At 36.2% G+C, this 12,069-nt stretch overlaps 1 protein-coding gene across 2 annotated transcripts; it reads left to right on the forward strand.

The window, feature by feature from the left end:
* The first annotated feature begins 2,307 nt into the window (after positions 1-2,307).
* Positions 2,308-5,871, forward strand: RD3L (retinal degeneration 3-like). Of its 2 annotated transcripts, none has more exons than XM_009695672.1 (4): positions 2,308-2,528; positions 3,427-3,515; positions 4,192-4,497; positions 5,419-5,716. In XM_009695672.1, the coding sequence occupies exons 3-4, from the start codon at positions 4,199-4,201 to the stop codon at positions 5,714-5,716; spliced, it is 597 nt and encodes a 198-aa protein (XP_009693974.1). In that variant the 5' UTR covers positions 2,308-2,528; positions 3,427-3,515; positions 4,192-4,198. The 2 variants fall into 2 exon arrangements, with proteins under 2 accessions (XP_009693974.1, XP_009693975.1); XM_009695673.1 differs by having other exon boundaries at positions 2,490-2,528; positions 3,430-3,515; positions 5,419-5,871.
* Positions 5,872-12,069: the final 6,198 nt, after the last annotated feature.

The following is a 12,069-nucleotide window of genomic DNA, read 5'->3' on the forward strand; positions in this document are numbered from 1 at the left end:
CCCAAAGCCCCATAGCACACCGGGACAGGAGAGCTAACTGCTATACAGCACCAACAACTTCTCAAACTGCCATTCTGTCAGAAAAAACAGTGTATTGTCCTACAGCACTCTCAATCAGCACAAATAAGTATTGAATTTGTAGTTCTTACAGATAGGCACAGTAGCAGCCCCAGGTTTAACTAGACTGCTTTTTTTATTACAGGACCTGGTTGTCAGTTTAGGAAGTTCCTTTGCATATGTGATGTTAAGACATACACATTAAGACTAAAGTCTTCTTGCTGTACTCAGAGCTGACTTGGATTTGCAGCATTTTTCCTCCCAGAATACGGTTACAGAACAATACTTGTTCACAAGAAAACACTACACTGGAGAAACAGCTGATCCCTAGAGAACTGTTACTCTTTGTGAGAATTTCAGACTTTGCAAGAATGATGTCTGTTTGGAGAATATGCCTTCTGCATTACAGCAAATTATTTATTATAGTAGTGTTGAAAGGTCAGAATCAGAATCTAAAACTTGTTTAACTATACATCATGTAAATATCTACGTTTCCTGTGCTACTTAGTTGGTTTTTTTTAAAAAAAGCTTTCAAGATACTTCAGAAAGCATCAGACAGGATAAAATAAACACCTTCCTGTCACCTCTTTTTAGCTAAGAAATACTACCTTGACATAAACAGTCCTATCTTCTAAAGTAGCTAGTATTAAGGTTAGTTATCATGATTCTCAAGTAAGAATCCAGTTTTCTCTAATGCTACTGCTTATACTAGAGGAGGTTTCCTGTAAACATGCACAAAACCACCTCATTGTTATTCTTCAAGCACTCCTTCGGAGTTATGCTTTGCTATTGCATCAACAAAGCTAAAAGCCATGCACATTCTGCACCCTCAGAAGATGCATCCCATGTTGACTCATTCCGTTTCCCTGTGGTAAGTTTCAGCTATTTAAATCTGTAAGTTGTCTATTGTACTTACATCACAAATGTATGTAAATATTCTTACTCTGTAGTTGTGCTATGCCTTCAACACAGAGCTGAGGGCTCCTAGTTGGTAACATACAAAGCTGTAAGAGTATTGATACGGAGAGATTTGGAAGTTTTAACCCTGAAGAATTTTAAGTAGAAGTATTGCTTGGTTTTAAGTAAATTGTAAATCTTTGCAGCCTCATACCAGTTATTTGATTCCAGAATATATTAATTGTCAAGTTCCCCTTCACAATTGTCATGTCAAATAGGAAGAAGCAAAAGAGGAATTCCTAGAACAGATGAGACATTTTGAGTACCACAGATTTTCAGGTTAAAGATTAGACTTTCATGCCTTCACACTAAGCCACACACGTGGCTTTTATTATTGTAATTTTAGCAACTGCCTAAAAATTAATGAGAGGAATCAAAATGTAGCCTTCCCCTGCCCAGGTTAAATCATAACAAGAACTCTAGTTACTAGTGAAGACAAACTCAGTAATGTCTTCAGGGTATCAGCCAAAGTCAAGCCAAAACTTCCATCCTGACACAGCACTGCAGAACCACGAGTATGTTTAGGAATAGTTGGATGGAACTGTAACTCTCCACAAAGCTTCCAGGATTAACCAATGGCTAGCAACTGCATGAAATCCTGCTCTACTTTTAAGTTCCAGTTCCCAATGCCAGCCTCACAAGAGCAGTCGTCTCTTCCTGAATACAGATCTGAAATGCATACAAATGCATACAAAATTTTCAGCTCTAATGCACTCCTACCAATGGAAAGATGAGTATCATGCTCAGTACCCTGCCTCACAAAATCTGATGATGTAATCAAAGATTACATAAAAAACCCAAACCCACAAAAAAACCCTGTTGTAGGTTACTCAATTAATTTGCATACCTTCCAGTATGCATCTCTAATTTGCAAAGACACTACAATGGTTTTACACTGTACAGCAGTTTACTTTCAGATTTGATACAGTGGGGAAAAAAAAAGGTGATGTTAACTGTGCTGTAAAGGAGGTGGCAAGGAGCATTTTAATTTCATATGAAAATCTGTCAGGACAGTTCTGTCATCATAAACCTAGCTCCTTTCCTTTTTCATAATACCACATACAATGCAATGTGAAAACCTTCCAGTTGAAGAAGATTAATACCGACATTTGAATTTTTCCAATGTATAAGTAATATCAGCTTTAATAACAGCCATACACGTCATCCTTTATGTTGTATGACATCTAGAACAAATTTACAGAACCCTTGCTCTTCCAACAGTTCAACACACCAGTGGAATCAAAAAAGTAGGAATGAAACACACTTACAGGAGCAAAGACAGTCATTAGAACAAGAAAGAGCAGAAGAGAAGGCACTTCGTATACCATGCCTACTGTTTAGGTTAATAGGAAGAGACCGGATAACTGGACTGGAAAATGGCTGCTTCAGCGACCTTTAGTGTGCACAATCCCATCCCTGAAAATGAATCTTAAAACTGGATATGCTCAAAATACTCATCAAGGAAAGAGGGAACAGGCAACTGACAGCCAGTTGAGAGAGAAGCAAAGTCTATGGTAAGACTTACAATTCTGGGCTTTTTAGATCAGTTTGACCTCAATTTGCATCTCCTTATCATTCTGTTCCTTTAATTAGATTAATGTGTCTTTCATGGCACACTATAGGTGTTACAGACTGGCTTCTTTAAACACATTTGAAATGTTAATTAAAAACGCTAACAGCTATGCACAGTATTGAAAAAGTGTAGTACCATGAGATTGATGAAATTCATCTGCAAGAACTATTTAATATAGCAACAGAATCCTGAGCAACTGTCAAATAGCTCTTTTCCGTCAACACTCACTTAACAAAGGCTTTAGATGATCTTTCTCTAGTAAAGACTATTCTTAGCTGTTTAAAAATGACAGTAGAACAGCCTGATCCCCCTCTAATGGGAGAAAAGTCTTGCAGCATCTCGATGGCCTGAAAGTTTAGTTTGATGATAAAAGAAACATAGTTATTTTTAGCACTCTACAGGCATAAAAATACAGCTCTAAACTGTGACCTACAGCTATGCACAGCCAAGCATCACATCATACGACAGCCTTAACTTTAGCTAGAAGCACGTCTGTAGTTGCTTCAGACTATCATTATTCATCTCACTACCAACAATACTTTTGGATGGATTTAGCAGCAAGCATTTGAAATTGTTACCATCTTTTTTTAAATTGCTGCCATCGGCAGAACTCAATTCAAAGGTAGGAGATCTTAATGGACTTTGTAGAAAGTATTTGAGATACCATGTTAGGTTAAATGGATTACTACTCCTCTCTGCTACAGAGGATGAAAAAGAACCTTAAAAGCAGAAAAACTTAAACTGTCATATTCAGTACAGAAAGTCATTTTTCTAAGCACAGTTTGAGTAAATGAAAAAAAAAAAAAAAAAAAAGAAAAACCCTTGTTTTCTTCCAGCAGTAGTAACAGCCTCAAAACAGCGTACGCTAGAATAAGAGACCTTCAAGCAAACTTACCTGAAACAACACTGTTCACAGAGAACTGCAAAGGTAATTTATGTTATTTTATTCTAATTAGTATGCTTGTGCCTGCATGATTTGTAACAAACTGCAATTTAAAAGCCTGTTCCACCAGATTTCTGTTTCCAGGTTAGGTAAACAAGAATTTATTTAAAATAAAAACTGATATACAAGTTTTAAAAACAGAACACAGAGTTCCAGCATTTAACTTTATTTAATCACTTTTTAAATGTACAGGTAACTTCAAATTTTGGAGGTTTGGGGTTTTGTTTGTTTTTATTGTTGTTGCTGTTTTGTTTGGCGGGGGGTCTTGTTTGCTTAGTTTTGGTTTATTTGTGGATTTTTTGGAGCTTTTTTTCTTTGGTTTTTGTTTGGTTTGGGTTTTTTTTAAACCATATATACTATGAGGATAAAAAATTAAATATTTCCAAGATGATAAATATGCACTTTTAAATGCTGTAAAGTTCACATAGTTATGTTAACCCAGAAAACAGACGGAAAATATTAGAAAATGCAAGGCTTGTCAGATTTAATTATGGGTTGGCAATTATTATTACTACTTATATTGTACTGCAAAATATTTTAAGACCATTAATGAAGTTTCCTTTAAACATTCAGTTGCTAATAAGGAAGTCTACAGGTACAGACAACTATTGGTCAGGTAGAAATAAGCAACATTTTTGCTTTTCTTCCTCTCCCCTCACAGCTTAAAAATGCCACTTTTTGGCTGGATGAAATGGTCAAAAAATGATTCCTACAAACCCACAAGATATCCCGGATCAGAAGTAGTTACAAAAACCCTACTGAGGGAATTGAAGTGGCACCTGAAAGAGCGCGAAAGATTACTGCAAGAGATTGAAAATGAACAAAAAGTCCAGAAGACTGGCATGGATTACAACTGGCTGAAGAACTGCCAAAACCCTCAAGCAACAATTCCAGCTACCGAGCAACGACAGCTCGAAGTTCTATGTTCACAAATCCAGCCTTGCCAAACGGGAACTGTTCTCAGCAGGTAATTGTTTCTTATTTCTCTAACTTTGAGTACTCTGCCATAAGTAAGATGTTTCTTCTGCCTAGTCCAAGCCTACATTTGGCTCTGATCTTTCTTCCAAAGTAACAATGAGCAGCAAGTGGAACACATTTTTACAGGTGTTTTCGAAATCACATCTTTATCTTAACATGTTGTACTTGAAGGAAGTTTTTAATCAGGATTTTCCTGGTCTGATCCGAAACAAGGGAAGCTCACATGCTTAAACACGTGACATCTCAATACTTTCATTTTTTCCTCCGTTATTTATCCCTAATATTTATTAAACAGTAACCAAATAACCAAAAATCAAATTAAAGGACTAATGCAATGCACTGTTATGCAGAACCTAGCTTCATTGTCCAAAATACCCAAAAGCTTCTAAAACTAGCAAATCAGTGTAAAAAGAAAAATAAAACATTTTTAAAAAACAAATCAATCCTCCCATATTTTATAAAGAAAAAAAATCTCCTATGCCTGAAATGTAAATACATTTTCTAGGGACACATAGAAGTGACAGAACAAGCCTACTTGCCTTTTAAAGCCCAGAATACACCTAAGGGCAAAGTCAGCTTAAATCAAGTTACCCAGATCCGTGCCCCCTCCCCCCCACCCCCAAGAAAAAAAAAAACAAAACAAAACACACCACACAAAAACCAGCATACCTAATAACAATAGTTTTCAATCCTTATAATAGCTGGACCACATCCAGTGCATTGTTAGAGCTCTTTTCCTCTTACAATCTTCTGGGGGATGTGTGTGGGGAAATGTGGCAGCAAGGAATAAATGACATCAGAAGGCAGTCATTTCCTTCTCCTTCCCCTCTCCTCAAAAGACCAGAGAGGAAACAGAAGACTTTTCAACACTGATGATTAGATTCAGATTTCAATTTTTGTTTGTTCTTAGATTTCGTGAAGTTTTGGCAGAAAATGATGTTTTACCCTGGGAAATAGTCTACATATTCAAGCAAGTTTTAAAAGATTTTCTTACCACCATTGAGAGAGAAAACCAACAAGACCAACTGGTAGATGCATGGAATACAAATTGCTCTGAACATTTCAGCCTGCGTGGAGACGGTTCCAACAAATCGGACAAAGATGAAATCCCCACAGTTTCAAGTTATGTCGACAAAAACACACAAAGCATGTTTCCCACCTTCTCTCATAGAATCTGGAATCTACCCTACTACTATCCATCAAGTTAAGCTGGTTTGTGTCTTTCAAAAAGTTATGTAGCCATTTGCTTTCCTTTCTTGTGATTGCCATCCACAAACATAGGAGTAAGAAATATGACATGCTCCCCTTTTCTCCAAGTTTAGAAATTAAAATCCTTGATTATAGCTAGTATGCAGTAAACAAACTTTAAATATGAATTCTCCTTTTATCTTCACAGTTCCTTAAAGATGTTGTGTTTGAAGGCACCTTTTAACCAAAAATGTAGATGTTTCTAAAAAAAACCAAACACCTCTGAAGCATTTTATTTTTTAGCCATAAACAGCTAGATGCATTTAAACAAGAAAAGACTGCTTTCCATATTTTGAAATAGCATCAATCCACAAAGTGTTAGGCAAAAAACTGCTGTATTTGTCACATAGCTTTTAGGCTCTATGGGAACTTCATACTGTGCAAGATAAATGGCTTAATACAGTATCAGTTATACCAAATAAACTGCTAAATACTTTTTGGACCTGAATAGTTCGTTCTTAACTTCAAGAATAAGTTCTAAAATGAAAACAATGTCAGAAGTAATAATATGCTGCATGTACTGTTTCTATATTTTCCAAAATGTACCCTGCAAATGCTGAAGTACTGAGAAGGTAGACAACTAAATGAAAACATCGGACATTTAACAGCATTTAACAACTAGCTCTCTATTCTTCAAGAAATTAACCAATTATTTTATTTTAAATAGTTGTACTTCTTCATTTGATTTATTGGAAGCTATCCTGAAACCCAGGCTCTGCATTAAATTTAAATTTTTTGATCAAATCAGACAGTGCTTTTCTAGAATAGCAAAAGAGTCAACAGATCATTTCCAAAGCAAGAGGTGATAATTTTAAATTATAATATAACAAAATTTCATGTTTTTCAGTCACCATCATCTATCACTGTGGGTTCATAATAAAAAGTTTTACAAGACTGATTGTATACGTAGCAGTTATGGTCACAGCAGACAATTAGAGCAGAAAATCAATGAAAACATATGCCAGAACTCAGTTTGCTACATTTCCAATTGGGCTCCCATCACTGTATATAACAAATTTTTATATGTCTTATGTAACCTCTTCATCTCCAGATTTCCTTTTAATCTGTCTGCCACATCATAAAAAATGAGCAAGACTCACATGGCCCAATTCACAAAATGCACAATTTTGCAAACCCGGTGGAAAACTGCTTCCTCTGATACTTTCTTCAAAGACACTGAAGAATACATTTGGATTTCCTCAAGTTGGCAACATATAACTGAAGAGATTTCCTTATCCTCCACAGTTGCATTCCCCACCCAAGAAAGAATTCACTAATAATGCAACATAAGTTGGGTGAAACAAATTGCATACTATTTTCATAAAAGAAAAAAATACTGTTTTAAAAATTCTTTGGAAAGCTTATAAACTAGAGAACATTTCATGCAGAAGAGTGGAACATAATATACACAGAAGGTGAAACAATCAGAACTCTTGCATACACTTAACTGACAAAGCAAAAGAGGACTAGAGTCAATCAGCTCCTACAGGTTTAGGATAATAAAAAATTGCAGCTCAATACCAAAAGGAACAGGTCCCTCCATTTTCCATAAACTAAATACACAAAACTACACAAGCATGTGCAAACTTATTATATCTGCACTCAGAGCTGGTATAAACTCTTTGCTCTCCTTTTGTGCAGTTGTCAGTTTGTGGATAAATAAAAAAAAGTGTTGATCTCAACTTACTCTGCCCTACTGATGCAGAATAAAGAGTAACAGATTCTTTTCATGCAGTTCTAAACAATCCAGACATGGATCCCTGCACAAGGGCAGGAATGGTTTGAAAGAAATGCCTTCCTCAGTGATAAAGCTCCCCAGAGTTAAACTTCAAGTACCCCTTCCATAGGAAAGAGGGGAACAGGTATTGAGCATAAAGGCATTAGCAGAATTAATATTACATTGAGAATTAACATCCGCAATGCTGGTTTCAGAAAATAATTTTTATTTTGTCAAATGTGCAAGATTCCTGCAATGGCAATTCACATAAATTAATTTTTTAAAACGGTACTCTCAACAGTTTTCTATTGGAAAATAAGTGGAAAAAGCTCTAAAAATTTAGCTTCTGAATTCTACTTTATGGAAATAAACGGTAGGCCAGTAAACACGCAAGGTCTGCTTACCTTTATGATCATCAAGAACAGGTAAGAAACAAAAAAAAGCTCCACTCAAAAGATAACCCTACAAGATGACCACAGATACAACTTACCCATTCTTCATAACTTTCAATTCAATATAAGCAAATGCAGTCTTTAAGTCCAGAAACAAGGACCATTAACGACAATATATGCTAAAAGGTAGCTGCTGAATAATATTTTTTTTTTTTTAAAAAAAGTCTATCTAGGCATCATAACCAATTCAATGTTTAATCCCAATTAATGCTAAGGAAATGCACAAAAAGGCTTAGCTACTTTTACATGCATGTTTTATTGATGAAACTGATACTAGGCTACTGCATCCAGTCCTAGTGTTCATACTTGGGGGGGAAAGGAGAGGGGAAAAAACAAACTGGGAACTGGAGTATGTACAGGAAAAAAAAATTATCCCAAAGGCTGAGAAAATGCTATCCGCTTAGACCTCACTTTGTCCATTTTTTCAAATACAGAAATGAGAAGTAATTTCATGGAATACAAGCACTTGCCTCTCATGAAAGTATTATGTACTCTCTAGTTAAAAAGTAAAGCAAAGCAAAGCATAGATAAAGCAAAGGCTAAACATATTTTAAAGAAAGCTGCTAGGTTTACCACAACACACTACAAAAAGAATCTGTATCCCAGTCCACCAGCTAAGATGAGTTATTTTCTGTAATTTAGCTTACACTTATGATTTCAGCTGTATCAGATAGCAGTAACATGGCTGTAGGCCAGTCATTATTGCCCTGCTGAAGATCACTGTCTGATAACTCAACTGTTTCTTTAAGCACTTTTTATTTATGGCCTACATGATTCGTATGAGGTGATCTGAAACTACATTGTCCTTTACACTAATCCAGTTGATATTTCTCACATAGGCAGGCAGCTGACACAAACCACTCTGATGACAGAAAGGAAAGTGGTAATAATTTCAAAGGGCAGCAATGTTTCCCACCTGCACACGTCAGCCAGAACAAACAGCATGTAATGTTTTTAGCCAAATAAGCTGGATATAAAAAAGGGCTAACTTGGTGAAATCTACACCTATGAAATGCAAAAAAATCTAAGAGAGAATAAACAACTTTTCCACACTTAAGCCTTCAAGTGTTTTAACGTGAACCACAATTGTTTTGATAACAAGGAAGGACTTAAGGGTTTAAATTTCTTTTCATTCAGTTAAACATTATCAGAGGAATTAAAAAGTTAATCAGTGAGCTATTTAAGGACCAAAATTCCAGCCACAATTTCTGAGAACTATTAGCTTTCCCTAACAAGCTCAATTACTAATACTGCTATACTAGAGACAGTTCAGGTAACAAGATAATCTAAAAACCCTTGGAAAATGAGGCATCATTGGTAAAGGAAGAGAACACATTCTACACCTCTTTTTAAAGGAGATATGAAGCTTTTAGATCCCATTAGACAGTCTCAGCAACATTTGTGTGAAATCTTAGGTATTACACACCCTTGTGTGCAATAACACACTTGTTATTACTGTTACCTATTTGATATTAATCCTCCACATTCTTACAGATAAATTTAGACACAAGAAGTAGGAAGACAGTCTCCATCAATATCGTATATCCAGCTTGAAATAAATATAAATGAGCATTTGAAAATTTTGAAATCATTTTGGTTTTGATTTTCCCAAGAAAAAAAACCCAAGAGTTTTGAAGGAAATACTAAAATAGACTATTATGCTACAAGCAGTCTTGACAAAAGGAGAAAAATTCTTTCGTTTTCAGCTCTTCAAACTCTTAAGAAGCCAGTGGATAAAATCTAAGCATTTCCTACTTGAATCTAAACCTTCAAGAATCTTCAAGTTTTGCAAAAACTCTCAAATGTAAGCACATTTCCAGAACCGTGAAACACAAGTGTATATGGAAACAAAACAGGGCTAAGCAAACACACCTTCTTATGGAGGTTCTTTTCATTTTGCAGCAGCACATAGATGCAGCTATCATCTATGATACACGTCTAATGATGATAAATTCTGTCCACACTTACATAAATGGCTATTTAGGATGTATATCCCTTCTCTATCCCGTTCTCAGACATGAAAGAAAAAAAGAAAAAAAACTACCTGTAAAAATAACTTCTCTCTGTTAACACAACTGTCAAACCCCACAATTAGGTTATCTACTATGGCTTTTGAGTGGAAAAATATATCTGTTTAACCAAAGATAAAGATTTGCCTCTTCCTAGGCACACAAGGCTTGACAAATCTTGCTTATTTCTCCCATGTTACTTAGTAGATTTCGGTGGCTTAGTGCTCAGTTACCCTCAAGAATCTTGTATCAAACCCTTCCCAAGTACTACAGAAATGTTATTGGCACCTAAATAAAGACCAAGAAGTCCCAGACATCTCACACATACTGGGTTTAGGAATTACATTCACAGTAAATAACCTTAAAAAAAAAAACAACTATAAAATTCTGTCTGGTCACTACTTCATAAAAAACAGTAGCTCTCAGTCAGAGATTGAGAGCTTGCTAATGGCAGCACTTTTACATTAAAGGATGACTGGGAATAGATATTTTGATGTGCCAGTTTTGTCCTTTCCTTGAAGCAAAGACAGAAATCGATAGCCTGAACAGTCTCTGCTGAACTGTCACAATATCTGCTGTTAAGATGTTAGGCAAAAGGTTCGTTCTTTCTCAGAAGCCAACATATACCCTTTAAGAGAGTTCCTGAAACACAGCGACCCATGCTACTATACATCATACAGGAAAAAGAAGACACTCACTCTAGACTGTACTTCCAGCTAATTTTGAAAGAGACTTTAGTATATGAAAGTGCATACAAAACACTTTTCTATACGACCATGGATAAACTAACCAAATCTGATCTAAGTACTAAGATTACTATGCACTGCCACAACACCTTCCAGTTTAGGTAGCATCCAGGGGAAAGTATTTTTGTTGTTTTCAATATCCAGACACTAGTGAAAACCAAACATATCTGGCTGCTATGCAAATATACATACAGTTCCCCTCCTTGGCTGTAAACTCTGTAATCTGAGCACATCTAAGGAGTGACATGCCAACATACCTTAAATTAGCTATACCCTGGTAACTTAAATACTTCAGGTAAGTTACAAGAGCAATCAACATATACGGTTCAGTTAGAAAACACATAGCAGTCGATTCAGGAAAACAGATTGTTATCTGCTGCTCAGAGAAAACAGTTCATATAGGGAGGTAAACAGAAAGATTCAGTTTGAAAATAACTGAGAATGTGCTGTAAGTGACATCAGTATCTCAACTGCTGGAAAACTGCTGGCTGGAGAAGAACATTAGAAGAAGGAAGAAGAACAGATAAGAAATAAGTCAGTTTTTCAAATGTTCATACCACAGTAACAAACTTATCAACAAAGGTGTAGGGTAGGTAATAGTCACTTATTAAGTTTATTCGCTTACAAACTTTAGTATAAATGAAAAGCACTTAGTTACAAATAACATATGAAACTACTGGCCAAATAACTTATGTACTGAAAAATAATTATTTCACATTCAATGATCAGCCACTGAAAACAACATGATAAAAGCCAGTAATACCGTTAAGGGACTACAAAGGAAAATCTGATCAGCCCAAGTCATCAGTGTTGCTCATTCATTTAACAGTCAAATGCATAAAAACATACTCTGTGAGAATATTATTCCCTAAAGAACAAATATGTTTACTTACTCCTGAATCTTATTTATCACTTGCCACTGCCAAAATTCCTAAGCTATACACCTGAATCAGAATAAACCTGGTCTTTTCTAACACCGTTCCATGGGTTTGCAACAGCACTTGCCACAATTGCACATCAGCACTAATGCGCTTTAGAGAAAGCAAATCCTATACATAGACTGTCTAGTGATAATCAACACAACAGAGGTAAGCAGCAAATCAGGAAATAATTTAAGTATTAAACAGACAAAACCACATCTATCCACACCTGGACCACTGCCAGAAACATTACCACCAGTGTTAGGCTGGAATCCAACACCCACGCCACCCCGAGCCCATGCAGAGCCGGGGAGCCAGAAGGGGCAGTCCAGACCCTGGGGAAATGTCTGCACACTCGGGGCCTCGGACACACACACAGGAGAGAAGGGAAGCCACAGGTGCCTTGACAGACAGCCCTTCACCCCAGTCGTGAGGAGCATCTCCAGGCCGCCAAGAGCAGAGGCCCAGC

This window comes from Cariama cristata, unplaced genomic scaffold (genome assembly GCF_000690535.1).
Source record: "Cariama cristata isolate BGI_N322 unplaced genomic scaffold, ASM69053v1 scaffold16222, whole genome shotgun sequence".
Classification (NCBI taxonomy): domain Eukaryota; kingdom Metazoa; phylum Chordata; class Aves; order Cariamiformes; family Cariamidae; genus Cariama; species Cariama cristata.

Excerpts from the sequence above, each read along its gene's own strand:
- RD3L (XM_009695672.1), top strand. The coding sequence starts at position 4,199 with ATGCCACTTTTTGGCTGGATGAAATGGTCAAAAAATGATTCCTACAAA. Across the intron at positions 4,498-5,418 it reads ACGGGAACTGTTCTCAGCAG|ATTTCGTGAAGTTTTGGCAG; the intron begins GTAATTGTTTCT and ends GTTTGTTCTTAG.